The sequence below is a fragment of the Nematolebias whitei genome, chromosome 9, assembly GCF_014905685.2.
Source record: "Nematolebias whitei isolate Nwh7 chromosome 9, NemWhi1, whole genome shotgun sequence".
In the NCBI taxonomy this organism is placed as follows: domain Eukaryota; kingdom Metazoa; phylum Chordata; class Actinopteri; order Cyprinodontiformes; family Rivulidae; genus Nematolebias; species Nematolebias whitei.
The window spans coordinates 27,320,559-27,338,608 of NC_056506.1; the positions used below are offsets into that span (position 1 = coordinate 27,320,559).

General features: G+C 40.5%; 2 protein-coding genes across 2 annotated transcripts; both read left to right on the forward strand.

Moving 5' to 3' along the window:
• Positions 1 to 4,567: 4,567 nt before the first annotated feature.
• On the forward strand, positions 4,568 to 7,622 carry zgc:153115 (uncharacterized protein LOC768186 homolog). The gene is made up of 2 exons (XM_037681624.1): positions 4,568 to 5,069; positions 6,578 to 7,622. The coding sequence occupies exons 1-2, from the start codon at positions 4,568 to 4,570 to the stop codon at positions 6,820 to 6,822; spliced, it is 747 nt and encodes a 248-aa protein (XP_037537552.1). The 3' UTR covers positions 6,823 to 7,622.
• Positions 7,623 to 14,718: 7,096 nt separating this feature from the next.
• tsen15 (TSEN15 tRNA splicing endonuclease subunit) lies at positions 14,719 to 17,095 on the forward strand. The gene is made up of 4 exons (XM_037681626.1): positions 14,719 to 14,902; positions 15,020 to 15,101; positions 16,300 to 16,435; positions 16,521 to 17,095. Exons 1-4 carry the CDS (start codon positions 14,831 to 14,833, stop codon positions 16,690 to 16,692), a joined length of 462 nt encoding a protein of 153 aa, XP_037537554.1. The 5' UTR covers positions 14,719 to 14,830; the 3' UTR covers positions 16,693 to 17,095.
• The last annotated feature ends 955 nt before the right edge of the window (positions 17,096 to 18,050 follow it).

Below are 18,050 nucleotides of genomic sequence, written 5' to 3' on the forward strand. Positions count from 1 at the left end.
TGCATGATATTTTTGCTATTTTTGGGTGTAGCTGGGACCCTGAGTACACAATTTCATTACAACCCATGTACCACATGTGATGTGAATGACAATACAGTCATCTTGAATCTTGATACTGTATTTATTTTAAGGTCAGATAAATGTTGAAATTAGGGCAAGTTTAGAGTTAGTGGGGAAAAAAATACCCAGAAACACAATTAGTACATTGGTATGAAATGGTAACGTCTGGGCACAACTTGAGTGTACAAAGTGACTACAGTGACTCAAACGAGTTCATGTACATTTGAACTTGTATTTACTATTAGGTTTGTATTTTACTCATTTTAAGATCTGCTACATTTGTGTCCCCATATATAAAACCTTTACACTGATCAAAAAAGTGCTGTTTTGTAAAGTGTTACTGCATGTTATTGAGCTAGAAAATACACACCCTCCACTGACACTATGGTCATTATGACCATAAACTATGTTTAAAAAGCACAAAAATGTACCAAAAGAGTACCCTGGTTTGTCACTGAAGGGTTGAACATTAATCTAATATACAAAAAGAGTGCCTTTGAATGACTTTATCAATAATGGTACAAACATAAGGGACATGTTTTAGTTGCAGTGAGAAGCTGATACCCTGTATTTGATACAGTTGATCACAATATTCTACTACAGAGGCTTGCATATGATATTGGGATTACAGAGCGGTTTTTAAATGGATTAAACTATTTATTTGATAGATTCCAGTTTGTAAAAGTAAATTATGAATCTTCTTCATACACCAAAGTTATTAATTGAGTTCCTCAGGGTTCAGTGCTTGGACCAATACTCTTTACTTTTATATACTTCCATTGGGTAAAGTTATTAAACAGCATGGGATAAATGTTCATTGTTGTGCTGATGATACTCAGTTATATTTATCCATGAAACCCGATGAATCCAAAGAGTTACTTTAGACTACAAGCATGTCTTAAAGACATAAAAATCTGGGTGACCCTAAATTTTCTGCTTTTAAATTCAGACAAGATGGAGGTTGTAATTTTTGAACCTGAGTATCTTAGGAATGAAATTTGCAGCCTTTTACTTCCTCTGAATGGCATTAATTTGGCCTCCAGTTCTAATGTAAAAAAACAACTTGGTGTTATTTTTGATCAGGACGTGTCTTTCAACTAGGGCAGAACAATTAATTGCATTTGCAATAATATTGCAATAGGATAAAATGAAATTTTCTAATCGCAAAGGCTGCAATTTGACTGGTCACGTGATCTGGTCACATGACTTGCGAGTGAGGGAGCAGAGCAAAGCAGAGCCGGGAGCGGGAGAAGTCAACACTGCGTGGTTGTACACTGGTTGTACAATGGCGTCAGGCTCGACAGAAACTGACACATCTGAAAGTTTGGTACCAAAGAGGGGCAGCACGTCCGTAGTTTGGAATTAATTTTGGCTATAAAAAAGAAGACGCTGAGCAACGACATGTATTGTGCAGAAACCTGCCTTGCTGCTGTTGCTACCTCTCAAGGTAACACCACAAATCTTTATCAACACTTAAAAAAACACCACAAAGCCATTTACAATAGTTGCATGGCAAGAATGTCCACGACTAGTGCTTCGACTTCAAGTAAGCAAAGCAGCAGCCGACAGGGATCACTGACCGAACTGTTCGAAGGTTTTACTCCGTATGAACATAATTCAAAACTGCACATGGAAATAACTCAAGCAGTAACGGAGTTCATAGCGAAAGACATGATGCCAATTAATATAGTGACCAAGCCTGGGTTAACGGCTTTGGTAAACACAGTGGATAAGCGGTACAGAATGCCCTTAAACGCACATTTTAGCCAAGTTGCTATTCTGGAGCCATACTAAAAAAAAATGCAGAAACAAAGTTGCAGCAGAGCTGAAAACAGTGGAGGTTTCTGCAACTGAAACAGACTGATTTAATTACTTGTGTTTGTTGAAAAATACATGAGAAGAAAACATTGAAAAATAATCGCATATTAAATCGCAATATTGAGGTAAAAGATCGTAAAGAGAATATTTTCCAAAATCGTTCAACCCTACTTTTAACCCTCACATTAAAAATGTTACCAGGACTGCTTTCCTCCACCTGCGTAATATCACTAAAATTAGAAACATCTTGTCCAAAACTGAAGCAGAAAAACTGGTCCATGCATTTGTCATGTCTAGGCTAAACTATTGCAACTGTTTATTAACTGGGTGTCCAAAAACTTATTTAAAAAGTCTTCATTTGATCCAAAATGCTGCTGCCAGAGTCTTAACTGGAGTTAGTGGGAGAGATCATCTCTCTCCAGTTTTAGCTTCTCTCCATTGGCTCCCTGTCAAGTCCAGAATTGAATTAAAAATCTAACTTTTAACCTACAGTTCTCAAAAACCTAGCTCCATCTTATATTACAGATCTTATTGTTCCATATTTTCCTAACAGAGCACTGTGCTCTCAGAATGCAGGTTTACTTGTGGTTCCTAGTTTCCAAAAGTAGAATGGGAGGAAGATCTTCCAGTTATCAAGCTCCTCTCTTGTGGAACCAACTTCCAGTTTCTGTCCATGAGGCTGACACATTGTCCAGTTTTAAGATTAGACTTAAGTATTTCCTTTTTAATAAATCCTATAGCTAGGGTCAGCTTGGGTTTCCTGAGACATCTCTTCGTTATGCTGCTATAGGTTTAGACTGCTGGAGGACTAATTAACCACATTTCCTCACTCTGCTGCTGTCTTTACTTGCTCTATTCGTTTGTATTTGTAATTATTTCTATCCTTAACGTGTTTTTTTTTTTTTCTTCTTCCAATAGAAAGTAAACCTGGATCAGTCCTTCTATGTTTGTTTCTCCTTCTTTTCCTCTCAAACCCCAGCTGGTCAAGACAGATGGCCGCTCGTCCTGAGCCTGGTTCTGCTGGAGGTTTCTTCCTGTTAAAATTGAGTTTTTCCTTTCCACTGTTGTCTTTGTATTTGCTCAGGATGGGAGGCTACGACAAAGTGAAGACAATCTGCTGGCTTCCTTAGATAGATAACTTTTACTAGTTGTTTTTTATAATGTATGTGAATGTTTCTGTTCAGTGCCTGAGACAACATCTGTTGTGACTTGGTGCTATATAAATAAACTGAATTGAATCGATGCACATTTAAGTACCAAAGTGACTCTAAACTGTTAATTGTTGCATTGTTAAATTTTAAGATCTGGTCTAAACAAAATGATTTATCTTTTTTTATTTCATGTAAAACTGTCAAACTGAACACAAAAGTGCATGGGCTACTTTTTTTTAGCATAACTGCACATGTTCTTGGACTGGAGGATAAACTGCTCAACTCATACACACACCATAGCCAACATGACATTACACAATAAAAAAAAGGTACAAAAATGTACCAAGAATGACCTCTAGCTGGTCACTACAGCTGAACCTTCAAGGTATGGGCATGGTGCTGTGATACAAAATAAAATGAGTCTTTAAAGCCTGAACCGTTAAAGGTACAACCAAAAGGTACAAAATGTTCTAACCCATCTCATACCATTCATGGTGAAGCTGGGGCGGAAAACTAATACCTCTCTTGGTACATTTGTTTTACCTTTACTGTGTAATCAGTGAGCCACACTAATTGTGGGAATACTAATAAGTGAGGAGCTGATAAAAATATTAACATAAAATAACTCAGAGAAATATTCCATTAGGAACGAAAAGTATAACTTAGGTGTAAACTTTTGAAAACAATACACCAAAACTCGGCCACGTCCTCCAGTCTAGAGCTGTAAAAAAAAAAAAAACCTAACTAATGACCCAACAGGCTTTTCATCTGTGTCTCCTTCCCCCATCATTACTCCCACACCGTGCCACCTACTTCCACGATGCACCCGCCACCGCGGTCCACGCCCGTGCTACTTCACGCCACATTCGTAAATAAAAAATAAAAAAAAAGCTGAATTCATTTCATAATCCTTGCAAAAAGATCCAGTTTTTCTTTAAGCCAAGCCTATTATTTTAGTGTCAAGGTTTTGGACATCATATGAGTTATAACGTATATATATAAAAGTATAACTAGTATAGCTTATAAAGCTACAGGCCCCGTGTGTAATCTAGTGATTATATATAGTCAACAATTAAATAACACACTTTCGCTAAAGTAACTGATTTTAGTATTTCTTTTTATGACATTTAGATAGATTTAATATATTATAATTCGAGTAATAGGTTTTTACGCATACATTTAACGCATTTTGGAACTTTAAAGTGTTACTGATTTTTGCCCTGCGGCTCCTGAACGCACCGTCAGTCCGGACCAGGGGGCGTGGGTTGACCGGCTTTCTGCGAGGCTCAGACACAATGAACCGTCAGACGGGAAGGGGCACGCACCTTCATCCCGCGGCGTTAGCTTTATTTTAGCACATTATTCCTTCTAACTGTGCCTTTTCTTTCTTTAACAAACTTGTTTTTAAACTACTGATACGTTGTATGGCAGCGACGTAACCGTAATTCGTCGAGTTTTGAAGAAAACGAGGTCGGGATCGAGACTAACGTCACCTTTTTTTAATTTTATTTTTCGATTTTATTTTTTTATTGAAGACAATGTCGATGTCTGCTTCGTCTGATTATTTTGCTGCCGAGTGCCTGGTATCGATATCTAGCGGTCCGGTCCTGCACAGACCCACCCCTGTCGCCTCCACCGGTCAGCCCGCCCCGGCGGGCCTTCTCCCCGGGGAGCCCGACGGCTCGAGCGAGGACCGGGAAGTGCGCGAGACGCTGCGGCTGGAAGGCACGAACATGATGACGGTGGCCGGTATCCTCACGGACCTGCACAGCAAGTTCCGCCCCATGTCGGCCTACTCGGAGAGCAGCAACTCGTCGTGCGGCGGGGAGAGCGGGTACACCACGTTGTCCGACCCCACCACCCCGACCATGACCCCCTCCGCTACGCCCGTGCCCGGACAGCAGCAGTACCAGCTCAGGGGGTCAGGGGGGGTCGGGCCCTCGCGGTCTCCTGTGAAACGACACCAGTGCACCTTCGACGGATGCGACAGAGTTTACGGGAAGTCGTCGCACCTGAAGGCACACATCCGGACACACACAGGTAAACAACACATGGTGTTGTATAACTTTTCGCTAGCTGCGTCTAATGGAGCTAGCAGCTTCCTCTTGTATGCTAGCAAACCTTTCTGTGAGCTAAAGTGACGACGTTCTCCTGAGACTTCGTGTAAGTGGGTTTTATAACCGCTTTGATTCGATACACCACACAAAGAGAGGGGCACGTTGACTCTGACAAAGAAGTAAAACAACAAAAGAACAGGGTTGGTCTTTGAAACCTGTGACGGAGGTCTTCCTCCCGGCTGGATTTGCATATGAAATGGCCGTAAGACGAAACCCCAACGTCGGGGTCGCTGGGTTCGTGGTGGGACACATCTGTGGCAGCAGCCGGTGGAGGATGGGTCTACTTTTTTCTGTTCGCCACCTCGTGCTCTGTGTAAACATCTACAATTGTAAAAAGAAACAAAGTAAAGCCTCACCCCTTAGTGTAATATATAAATACTGTGTAAGATTTAAAAAAAAAGTTACAGTGTGTTGCGGAGCTGCGCGCTTCTTCTCGATAATTAACGGGTTATTAACGTGTTGTTCGGTGTCACTGAGCATGCGCAAATGGAGAAGAGGCAGGAAGCTGCTAAAAGAAAGTGTGGGAACGCCCACGAGGGAGCTCTCAATCCACAACGTGGCCCGGGCTTTGTGATCTTGAGGGGGGAAAAAATGGCACGGAGCATCCTCACTTATCCCGGTGTTGTGTTGAATTGTGTTCCCTCGACATGTGAGTCCTCCCCTGTTTCAAGTTAAGCAGATTTCCAGCCATTAGGGAGTGTTCCACTTTTCTATATTTTAGCAGAGAAGAATAAATCTCTGGATTTTTAAGCTCGTTTTCCTATCAAATCCAAGGAAAACAATTTTTTATTTTAAATATTTAGCCATCATGAAGTGTTTCCTCAGCTATATTGGACTAAAAAGGGCTTTCTTTCCAGAAATACCACTATTAAAGCAACAAAGATAATGGAGAAATCAATCTCATCAGGGAGCACAGTTTGCCACAGCACATGCTGCCTGCAAGAGACGAGCTGACTCTTTGCGACATGTAAGCTGTAAAGACTACCAGCTATTTAGAAACTGTCCTTCTGAGTTTTGAATCATCTAAATCATCCTTTGTCCTTTTATTTATACACGTTTGGCACACATACATTTTGATTTAGCCTAACTTTTATCTACTCTAGAAAACATTTAGCAAGTTTCAGCCTCCCAGGTGACACATTTTACAGCTTCATCTGAAATTGAGGTAAAGTGAATATTAAAGTTTAGATGGCTCATTCCAGGATACAACTTCTTTTTCTTGATTTTTTTTTTCTGTTCCAAAGTTTTAGACAATCTGCAGATTCAGTAATGATCATCCTGGTTAAATATACTGGATGATGTTGAATGACACTGGTTTGTTGTGACTCAGACACTTTTATGGCTGTCTTTGTCCTTGAACGTGTGTTGGGTGCTGCTAACAGCAGGACACGTGACTGTCACAGGTGAATGTGTTTTTCCTCTCTGTTGCAGGTGAGAGACCGTTCCCTTGCACCTGGCCCGACTGCGAGAAGAAGTTTGCTCGCTCCGATGAGCTCGCCCGCCACACCCGCACCCACACGGGGGAGAAACGGTTCCAGTGCCCGCTGTGCGACAAGCGCTTCATGCGCAGCGATCACCTGATCAAGCACGCTCGCCGTCACCCTAACTTCCAGCCCTCCATGTTGGGGCGCAGCAGAAGCACCACTTCGGCTTCTAACCAAGTCGTTCATAACTAGGCGGCGGTGCCAAGGCGACTTTATCTCAACTTAACCAGCTACAATCAAATCCACTGTGTTCTACTCAAAGCATGCACATACACGACACGCAGAGCTGGGCGCTAGGGGTGTAGCAGCACCACCTCTGTCCACCTGCGTAAACTAGGGCTGGATTCTCAACACATTCCTTAACAGAACTCGACAAACAAATTGTTTTATTATTTTTTTTAACTTTAGTTTTCAGTTCCCAGAAGCAGCTCTTTCGATACTGCTGTCCGAGCGCGTGTGAAGTGTTTACAGAACGCCGGACTGGACTGAACCTTTGAAGGTGTAGCTTCACCACAGGCACATGGTAATGATGCAGAGAATTACTCACTGCATATATGCAAGGGCAGACTATAAATACTGATAAAAGTGACCACAGAATGGCCGATCAGTGGGTTACATGTGCACATTTAGTGAAAAAAATGTTTTCCAAGACAACATTTTTTTAGTAAAATAACTAAAAATGCCCCTCTGATCAAATAAGGTGCTTTACGTCATTACAGAACGTCTGTAAAAAACCAGCCCTGAAAGGAAGCAGCTGTGAAACTCACCTGATGCACCAAAACCTAAAACCAACACGGCTACAGATAACATCCACAACTCTTCCTCTTTTTTTGAACCAAAAACAGCTCACAGAATACCTCAGTGTCTTTTACAGTCTCACGTCAGCACAGAACTTTCTTCTTTTGTTCTTTTGTGACACTTCAGTTCGTGATAAGACCCAGAACCACAGACTAGGTTCTGGTTCTTATCACCCAACCCTACAACAAAAAACAACCTGGTGGTTTCAAACTGGAACACTGTAACTGCAGGGATTTGTCGTGTTTTGTTTCATTTTATCTGCGTGCATGAAAGCGCACGCTCCCCATCAGCCAAACTCCACCGTTTCATGTTGATTTAAACAGGTAGCATGCAATCACATCAGTTTTATTCGTTTTTATTTTAGCTTTACTTATGCTAAAACATTCCTACATTATTTTCTTCACTTATTACTATTAAAGGTAATTTTAACAATATTTTAATTTCTTTTATTTCCAGTTTATCTATAAATTAATTTAGCTAGAGAGTGGAACAAATAAGTAGCTGTAGAGGAGCAGTTTGCACGCCAGTCTGAAGGTTAGAGTACTTATCTGGAAGATGCTCACATAATACGCAGCAGTATTATGTCTAATATTCATGCAAGTGTAAATATGCTTTAAGCGTTTGATGTAGAGGAAATGGTAATGCTACTAGCAGCAGAAGTAACCGATAAGTTGTAGTCCTTATATTAGGGGTGACATATGCTTGGTAGGATTAACTGTGAGAGTTGGTGTGTGTGGTTCCTTCTTTAAGGATAGTGACAGGACTGATTCAAGTGTGTGTGGAGTTGTATCGAAATCGCTTGTATTTTCTTAAGAGTTGACTGATTATTCTTCTGTAGCCTTTACAGTAAAATGATCCACCTCGTGCTTCTAGGATGTAGGGCCAGGTGATGTGTGGACTTTGCTATTCAGGTGTGCCAGATTGCGGGGGGGGGGGGGGGGTTTCACCAAAGGCAAATTTAAAGTCTTAAAAGTGTCACTGGAAAAATACTAACCAGGCTCAGCTACATGAAACAATATTTTTTGTCGTTGACTCCCATCAGTTAAGACAGAAAAGCACCACAAGCGTTTCTTCAATGGAGTTTTGTATAAAAGTTAAAAGTTCTACATAGGGGTGCATGATATTGGACTTTTTTGCCGATATGTTAAAACTTATTTGGCCGGTTACCGATACCAATACGATATTTCTCCCCCCTGGACCTACTTACAGAGACTGCATGGTTTTCTCTGCTGTGGGATTAAAATACATTATTCTACATGATCTTTGTCAGTTTGGCCTGCTACCATATGTGGGCTGAAAATGATGCAACACTTCAACTTGGATTATGTTTAATGTCAAATTTATTTATAACATTTACTCTCTAACACAGTGACAACACTCGAACGGTGCAAATTTGTAAATGTTCGCAAATCTAAACTCAAACTGTTCACAAGCGACAAGTCCATATGTAGTAGTGCATTAATAGATGTACTTGATATTTTCTTAAATTAAAAATTAAATCAAAACAGACGCCTTTTATTTCGGTGAGTTTTGATGGAATGGCCGATATTTGACTTTATCGCTAATATCGGCCGATACTGATACATGCCGATAATATCGTGCACCCCTAGTTCTAGATAACTCTTTGAATGACCTCAGCTTGGAGAGATAGTGCATTTCTGACGGGACTGATGAGCTAATGGCTAGTCTGAAGTCAGATTATCTTTAAACAGCTCTCTGGACCACTCAAACATTTTTTTTTTAATCTCGGTGAGCACTTCTTCAGGAAAGCCTTAAACACTGTCGTAGCTACGTGTTTGCTGTCGGATCATTTGGGTCGGTTCTGCGTCTCATTGGTACATTACAGAAACTCATGCAACATGGCACTTTTTTGCCTGAAAGGTGTACTCGGCTGAAGAGTAATGGCTCGTACTGTTTCTGTGTTTCTACAAGCAAGCACTGTGGAACTTTGCCATGTTTCCAACCAGTGGTTTGTTCAAAAAGCAAAAGCCTGCCTTCTCCATTTGCTTCAAAAAGCACGATAAATGAACCAGGTAGTTGTTGCTTTTATTCATTGTCTGTTGTTGTTTTTTTGTGCGTGTGCGTTTTTATCTATCCAGGCCACCTTTTAGTGTGGAGTTTAATTCTTTTAGCTCGATTCGTTGTTCTCTGATCCGTCGACTTTACTTCCAGACTAAGATGGGAGACGTCTTCCTGTTTCACGTCACATGGCTTCGTCAGACGGCGGCTGGCGTGCTGTTGGGTTTTATTTCAGTGGCGGCGCTGCTCTCTGGGGTGAAGCTCAAACACGTTGAAGCCGACATCTTTTCACCAGAAGGGTTTTGGTTGCTGCTGGCAGTAATCAAAAACCAGCAACTGTTTAACAAAGGAACACATTACAGCTATAATATCACAAGAACGTCATACCTCACAACCTTTTTTATTTTATTTTTTTGCAGTGTGTACAGAATCCCTCCAACTTTTCTTTCCATTGAGCGTTGGATTACAGACGTCTGTTATTATGGGCTGTCGTGTACCATTATCCTCACGGACTTTATATGCAACGTCATCACAACGTGCAGCAGCAGGACTCCTTTAACATTTGTTATTAAGCAAACAGTTCCTTTTGTTCACTTGTTTTTGCTTTTTCTATAGAGTTTATCCAACTGCTAAAGAGGGCATTAAAACAAAGTATAAAATCTGCCGGTGTATTGACGCCTAATGGAAAGTTATTTTTGTTCAGCTTGTGGCTCAATAACAGCAGAGCATCATCAACTTTGGATGTTTGTTGTTGTTTTCTTGCTGCCTCTATAATAATTATTCTTCCAACCACACTAATTCAGAGATGCACATTGTACAGGAGCGGATTTTTCTTATTGATGGCTAATTTTTATATGGTGTAATTTTTAAAGATTTCCTATTGAAGCTTCATTTAGGAGGAACTGTGGAACTAAATACCTGCTGCACCGAGCTGTTTTGATATTTATATTCTCAGGTGTCTTCAATTTTAAACAGTTTGGACTTTCAATATTTGTTGTGCAACACTGACACATGAGCACGTTCCTTTTTTTTTTTTTCTGTTGTTGTTTCCTTTTTGCTGAATAATTTATTACATATCAAAGATGCATCATTTGTGTGGTTTAATTGTTTTCTTCATAACTCATTTTATCATTTAGAACAGTACTAAAATTAAATGGTTTCAGTGTTTGCTTACCATTGCTTTTTTTTCTTCCTTTATTAATAAAAGGTATTGATTTTACGGCTAATTGTTTGTGTTTTCAAGTTGACTGACATAAACTTAAATTAATTTAATACAAAATAGATGGAAAGACAATAAAATGTCTCCTAAAAGGCGCATCCAAAGTATGGCCCTAGGGCCATTTGCGGCCCTTGGAATGATTTTGTGCGGCCCAAAGATGGTGTAATTCTGACCCACAGTCATAAGAGGTTGGTGCAGATGTAGACCTTTTTTAGATTTAATGAGAATTTTACCATATTTTCCAGCATATAAGGCACATTATGTGTCACAGCTGACCCGTTGTGTTTATTATACGTTTATTGGTCAAAACGGCTTTATTTCACGTGGGCGACCCGGCACCATCCATCCATTGCGGACGGAGCCGCTAGCTCTCCAGCGGTGGTCCGCCTGCACCAGCTGAGTAAAGTGAGCGTGCACGGGAGGACTCGCTGTTGCAATTCTTAGAAATTTAGAATGTCAGTCAAAAATTGTGTTATGAATATGGGGGGGGGGGGAATATTTAAAAGTCGTTTCGGCGTACAAGTCACAGGACTGACAAGTCTGAAAAAACTGCAATTTATATGCTGGAAAGTACGGTAAATGTAATTTTTTTAGGTTTAATAACGAAAAAGATTAAAATAATCTTGTCAAAATGAGAAATATTAAGTACAATACAAATATTTAGCTATATCCTACAGCAAACCTTCACTGAGCTACCAAAAAGTAGAATTTTGGATCATTCATAAAACTTGTCTAAATATAACAAATGTTTTCAAAGAAAATAATTTCAGTTGAGTTAATCGATGGGGAGAAATTGGACATTTTTTAAAAAAGAATATGAAGTGGTATCATCAGCATACAAGTTGATCAGCTTTATCAGTGTCCCTTCAAACCTGCTATGAATCTGTTTTAGTGACTGACAGTTTTTCAGAACCTTCATGGCCCATTTGGGTCGTCCATGGTCCAGATGAGGGATTGAAGCTCCACCCCCTTTTTTTTTTAAAGAACAGTTGCTCATTTTAGGCTTTTGCCTCTGAAAATTAATAGTCCCCAAAAAAGTAATAAATTAAATTATTAAAATAAAAAATGTTAATGTTTATGAGGCTCTTAATGTTCTGGATCTACAAGAATTTCAACTAAACTTTTAACCTTTTTCAAAATATTCAAGTTGTTAAAAATGAGGAGAAAAATGACACTTTAAATTATTATTTTTTTCTTAAATTCAGATTGTTCTGGCCCACGAGACCTTTCATCTGGACAGTTCTGGCCCACGTACGAAAATGTTTGACACCCCTGACTCCTGGATTAAGGCAACATTTCTTCTCAGTAATTTATCTGAAGCTAAATTTGAACGTGACGAGTTCAACGTGCAGTTCAGTTCAGTAAATCATGGTGGACGGGCAGTCTTTAGTGGCTTTGCTCTTTAGTGGTTGGTCCACGACTGAACCCAACTCCCAGTTGTGTCATTTACTTAAATCTGCCACAAGCTCTGCCGTTACAAAAAAATACATACACGCTCATTTAAATGATTATTTGTTTCACATTTTAAGAAACTGGTTGCACAAGTAGGAAATATTTAAAGACTTGCCAACCTTTTCATGATGTCAAGGCAGTTCTTAGACAGCAGACTGTTCTGTTCAGATAAAGTTTAAATAAATAAAATGTACAAATAGCTGTTTCTCAAGAGTGCAAATACTTTGTTGAGGGTTCGAGCTTGTTTTGCTGCTACATCACCGGAGCATCTTATTGTCTGTCACTGAGCTAACCATGAGCTTCTGGAGTCAAATGTGAAACCGCTGGACCACAATGCACCAAGCCGTCTCAAACAGCCATAAATCTACAACAGAGGGGATTAAAAAAAGTTTCAAAATAAAAAGAATCAAGGTGCTAAAATGACTCAAAAGGCCCAATCACAGCCGGGCTGAAATGCTGAGGGACCTTATGAACAAAAGATGCCTGCAAACCTCATTAAAATGTAATAACTGTAAAGAAGAGTGGGCCAGTACTCTCAAACATATGTGAGAGACAGATAAAGCCATATCAGAGATGATTACAGAGAATATTTGCTGCTAAAGGTGGTTCTACCAGCTGATGGGCAGGAATAAATGCTCTTTTTAAACACCTCGTTTGACATTTTGGGCTATTTTTTGTTGAACGCTGTAATTTGTCGTGTCCTGTTTATAAACTATCTAATTTTAGTCAATGTGAGGAGCAGATTATCACCTGCCTTTTGCATGTTTGCCTCTGTGTGCACGAGTTCGTGCGCACATGTGTGTGTGTGCTTGTCTGCCTGGTATCAGAATATACCATGAACCACGGAGCTGAAATAAAACTCACAGTCATTGATGAATGTTCGTCTACAACTAAATTTTTTTTGGGGGGGAGGAGAATTGACCCAAACAAAGATGGCTGCCACAGCTAATCAATATTATTTTTAAAAAACAAAAATGACTATAACTATTTTATAACAATTTCTGAGTTACTGAGTTAAAATCTGATGTGGTAGTAGCTGAGAGTCGTTCCCACACAAAACAGTATTTTCAAGGTTTAGCCAAAATGGCTATAACTCATTAATACTAATGTTGTCTAATACTGGTTATGGGGAATGGTGGTGCAGAGGTTAGAGAAGGTTGGCCTGTGATCGGAAGGTTGCCGATTCAACTCCCTGGACCGACAACATCAAAACGTGGGTGGAAAAGGTGAAACACCCACACCTGCCTCCACCCTCATTTGCCCCACTCTGGGCTCTTGAGCAAGGCCCCTTAACCATCTGCTCCCCGGGCGACCTAGACGGCAGCTCCCTGCTCCACGCAGAGGGCCGTGGTAGTTCTGAGGTCTCTGGTTGCATCAGACATAAAAACAATTGGTAAGTCTGCATGCGAGTTTGTTCTCTGTGTCAACCCCTGAAGAAGGGAGCAGCCAGGTATTATCTAATACTAGTTTAAAATTCTAGCACAAAAGGTGGTGAATGGTGGCATCCTTTTAAGGAGTGCTAGGCATTTCATTTTCCTATTGTGTAAAATAAAAGTCAGTTTACTTTAGAGACTTAAGTTTAAAAAAATGGGAGAATTAAACATGTTCCAAATGTGTTCTTTAGTCAAAAATCTGTTCTTCTGGCTCAGCAGTGTAGAATTGTTCCAGTCCCTTGAAATGTACTCATCTCCGGAGAAGGACGAGTGGCTTTAACTGGTATTTTAAACATTAAACACTGATCTTTATTCAGTAACAGGATAACCCCGGGTTGCCTTCAGCGCCTTAACCTGCAGCTGCACGGTCTCTAGAGAGACAGGGTTGGTGTGACTAACATTACCTACTTGTCTTATTGCAGAAAATAAAAGTGAGAAGGAAAAAAGAAACCTTTCAAATGTGCTCTGTGCGTATTGTCCTAAAAACGCCACCATCCAACCAGAGCTCAGGTCTCACAGCAGACAAGCTGTGGTGTCATTTCGACTGCAACCACTAGATGGCGACACAACTACAATCATCTGGAGCAGCTTCCACACAAAACCTGTAAGACAAAAGTTTCTGGTGTCTGAACAGTGTGTCCCAACTTTTATCTGTTTCCACATGTTAAAGTTAGCCAACAAAATAATGGTTATAACCCAGTCAGCTTTACTGAGCTAAAAATATTGGTGTGGTTGTGGTAGTAGCTGAAAGTAATCCTACTCTGAGTGCTAACACCACAGATATCATATAAACTTATCAACGTTTATATATGATATCTATGCTAACACCCCCCAACACATCTTGTTGGATCACTACAAAACATCCTGTTCGGACTAGCTGCTCATTAGTCCTGGCAGAACTTTATTTCTTCAAACTGAGGTACATCAAACACATATTTTTGTACTAAAAACACCCAACAAAAACATGATTTGTTCTCAATTGAGACAAGAACATATTGATATAATAAGCAGAAAGGAACGGTGAACCTGGGTTATTATGTATGGGTTTAGTCTGTAAGGTAGTTTTTTCAGCCTTCTTCACTTTTCGTAAAGGGAAAAGCGGAAAGCAGAACGAACGATAACAAGCGCATGTTTCCGCCCGGACCACCTTTTTTACAGGACGCCGGCAAACCTGAAAACACAACCGAGCAGTCACGCAGAGCTCGAACAGCTCAGTGTTGTGATCTTGAACAGGACTATACGATGCGGGATTTAACCAGGAGATTCGTTTAGTACCGACATGTGGACCGCATCGGACAGAACCGAAGAGTCGGACATAAGTCCTGCTAACTGGATCCTGCAACATCCGGTGGTAAGAGAAAGGAGCCGTGGGGGCTGAGGCTGAGGTAGACCCTCTATGACCACTTTGTGTGTGTGTGTGTGTGTGTGTGTGCGTGCGTGCGTGCGTGCGTGTGTGTGTGTGTGTCAGTACCAACAGATGAAGGATCTGCAGGGTGGAGACAGCGAGCAGCTGCACGCAGCGTTTCTGGTCTACATGGATCTTACTGAGGGTGAGATAGATTTCAACTTTGTTTGTGTTTTTCATTCATTTTCCAACGCGTGCTAGGGTATCAGAGGGTGGACTACTGTCTTGTGTATTTATTGCGAGCTAGAAGAGGAATTATTTCGCCTGTGTTTGGTTATTTGTCTGTTAGCAAAATAATTTACAACCCAACCTCAGCTGATCAATATTAACCAGCGTGTAAACAATTATAACTCAGCCAGTTTCAATTTACAGATGTTTAGCTGATTTGGTGTAATAATAACTCAGCATCTTTCAAAGCACACGATCTGAGCACGATACCGCACACAGGATCTTTGCTTAAAACTTTAATATTAATTCTTAGCGTTTGTTAGCAAAATATCTTGTGAACATCTGGACATATTTAGTGATATTCTCAGAACTTATGTCTACAGCTGATTTACTTATGAAGACAGCCCAATTCAAGATGGCAGCCACAGCTTATTAATATTAGCCAACACAAAAAAGGCTTTGACTTAAATGTGCAGATATTGATTTAAGTTTGATGTGGTAGCAGCTGAGAGTCAGCCCCAACACATACTCTGAGTGCTAACACATGTGGCAGGATCTTGCAATATCGCGAGAGATCATGCTGAACATTATTTACAAGGTTTGATCAGAATGGCTAAGATGATGTTAGTCTCTCTAAAACTCTTGCATGAAAGGCGGTGGACAGAATGCATTCCTTTAAAGAGTGTGAGACTTTTGCCGGTAATTAGACTTAGTTTTTGTTGTTCTTCTGAGCTTGTTTACCTCAGTTTAAGGCCAGTTAAAGATGACTTTTCTCCTGATACGTAAAACTGTACAAGTTAAAGAGAGCAGTGTTTTTTTGTTTACACACTGTCATTGAATGTGGAAGATCCTTATATTCAGAAGCTGTTAAAAGTTTATAAATTTGCACGTTGAGTAGAAATAATCATTCATGTTCTAAACAGGAACAAACTTGTCGTCTATTGAGGCAAAGGATTAAAGTTAGTGTAAATGGACTGTAGCAGCCCCTTTCTATCTTATCAAGACACTCAAAGTTCTTTACATCACAATCTGTGTCCTCATTTACACAATTCATACAGCACTCTACTATAAGATCTTTACAAAGACTAATTGAACAATTCATTCTGAAGAGACTAATCAGTGCTTTAGATCACATTCGTGCACCAGTCCCCTGTCACTGTTTCTGTGCTCTGCAGGGCGTCGGTGGACCCAAGTGTCCTGGGTCAGGAGTCCAGAACTGCAGGTGGTTCTGTTGGAAGCGAAGGAAAAGGATGGAGCACCTGTTCACACCGTCCTGCCCCTGCCTGTTCACCGATCCCTGAGCCACAGAAGGTGATGTGTCGATGCCCTCGGGCCGTCATGGTGTAACCCTCCTTATGTTTGGTTCACTCTCACTTCCTTCCTCTCTGCTGTGCAGCGTACGTCACACACTGGACAGGGGGTTTCCTGTGCTGCTGTGTGCCGTGGCATCCGACTCCACCCTCGTCTATCAGAAGATGACTGATGGGCTGGTGACGCCGGACCCCCCTGTGGGACCCTTTCAGGATGTGGGACGTCGGCAGCACCGGAAGAGACGGCAGCAGTGTTGAGAAAGGAAAAGATGAACCTGAAGCTGAGGAGCTCCATCATGCGAGCGATAATTTAAACCAGCACAAAGACGGGCGGGCGGTGTGGAGGTCCCATCTGACCAACTAAAAGGACAATAAGAAGATTTCTGGTTAGTCTTTACAGTTTGAACAGACTGAGCACATTTGTGTTGGTTTGGCAGCTGTTAGTCCACGTGGACAAAAGAACAGAACTGGTTGGTTAAAATATAAAGTTACACTGACTGATTATTATCTGAAGATGATTTGTGCTGTTTCTTATTTTTACTTTTATAGTTCATATACATTCATGTTTTGCCTTGAGAACACTTGTCCATACAGATGCAAAGAAATTAGTTTAACTGTTTTGTTTAAAATAACACACAAAGGGTGTTGAAATAAGATGAAACTGACAAGTAAAAAATAAATGCTGAAAATCTACAATTTAACATCAGTCATTTTTGAATTATGCTTCAACAAAATTCTAGAATCGCGCCGCTCAAGGTGGCTGCATGTTGGAGTAGCTCTTACATCCATTCTGAGATTTTGCTTTTGAAAACTTGAATTATTCTTTTTTTCTGGATGTAAATCGCTTTTTTTGGATGAATATTTCCTCTGGTATCAGATGCTGTGCAGCTGGAAGGATTTTTACTGAAACCATTTTACTTTTGGACATTTGTTATGATGCGTAACCATGACAACAAGGTGGTTTTCTACAACTGGGAGTTGCTAATTAACATCTCAAAAGCTCAAATAATACCTCAACTACAGCCCCAAATCCCAAATGAGTTGAAAAGGAGGTGCCGTGGATGCATTCCCATCTACCTGGAGGCGGTGCTCAAGTGTCTGACCACCAAGATCTTGGAGGTGGCGGGAAACGTGGTTCGTGACAGCGGGAGGACCATGGAGTTCTGCCGGGTATTCAGGTGGTCCTGCTGCCCAAGAAGACAGAGAGGTCTGCTGGGTCTGGGTGGAGGGATCGGCATCGACAACCATTTTCTTTGGATCTGCTGTGGGACAGATTGCTACAAGAAATCCTTCCTGCCCACAGCCATCAGCATCTATAACAACTCTAATGAAACCTGGATGAGCTACAACAACAATTAATTTCCCTTTGGGATTAATAAAGTATTTTTGAATTGAATTGAAATAATATTTTAAAAAACAACTAGGAATTGGCCAAGATTAAATGAATGAAATCCTAAAAAAAGACTAACTAATTTGACCACAGAGATATGACTCAGGTGTGTCCTATAATTATTGGTGTCTTTAATCCTGTAATCAGCACATTCAGCTGTTTAAAGAGTTAAAAAAATAAAATTACTGAGCAGCATGTTGAAGGTAAAGACTATCAGACCATCTCC

Excerpts from the sequence above, each read along its gene's own strand:
- tsen15 (XM_037681626.1), top strand. The coding sequence starts at position 14,831 with ATGTGGACCGCATCGGACAGAACCGAAGAGTCGGACATAAGTCCTGCT. Across the intron at positions 14,903-15,019 it reads GGATCCTGCAACATCCGGTG|TACCAACAGATGAAGGATCT; the intron begins GTAAGAGAAAGG and ends TGTGTGTGTCAG. Across the intron at positions 15,102-16,299 it reads CTACATGGATCTTACTGAGG|GGCGTCGGTGGACCCAAGTG; the intron begins GTGAGATAGATT and ends TGTGCTCTGCAG.
- zgc:153115 (XM_037681624.1), top strand. The coding sequence starts at position 4,568 with ATGTCGATGTCTGCTTCGTCTGATTATTTTGCTGCCGAGTGCCTGGTA. Across the intron at positions 5,070-6,577 it reads ACACATCCGGACACACACAG|GTGAGAGACCGTTCCCTTGC; the intron begins GTAAACAACACA and ends TCTCTGTTGCAG.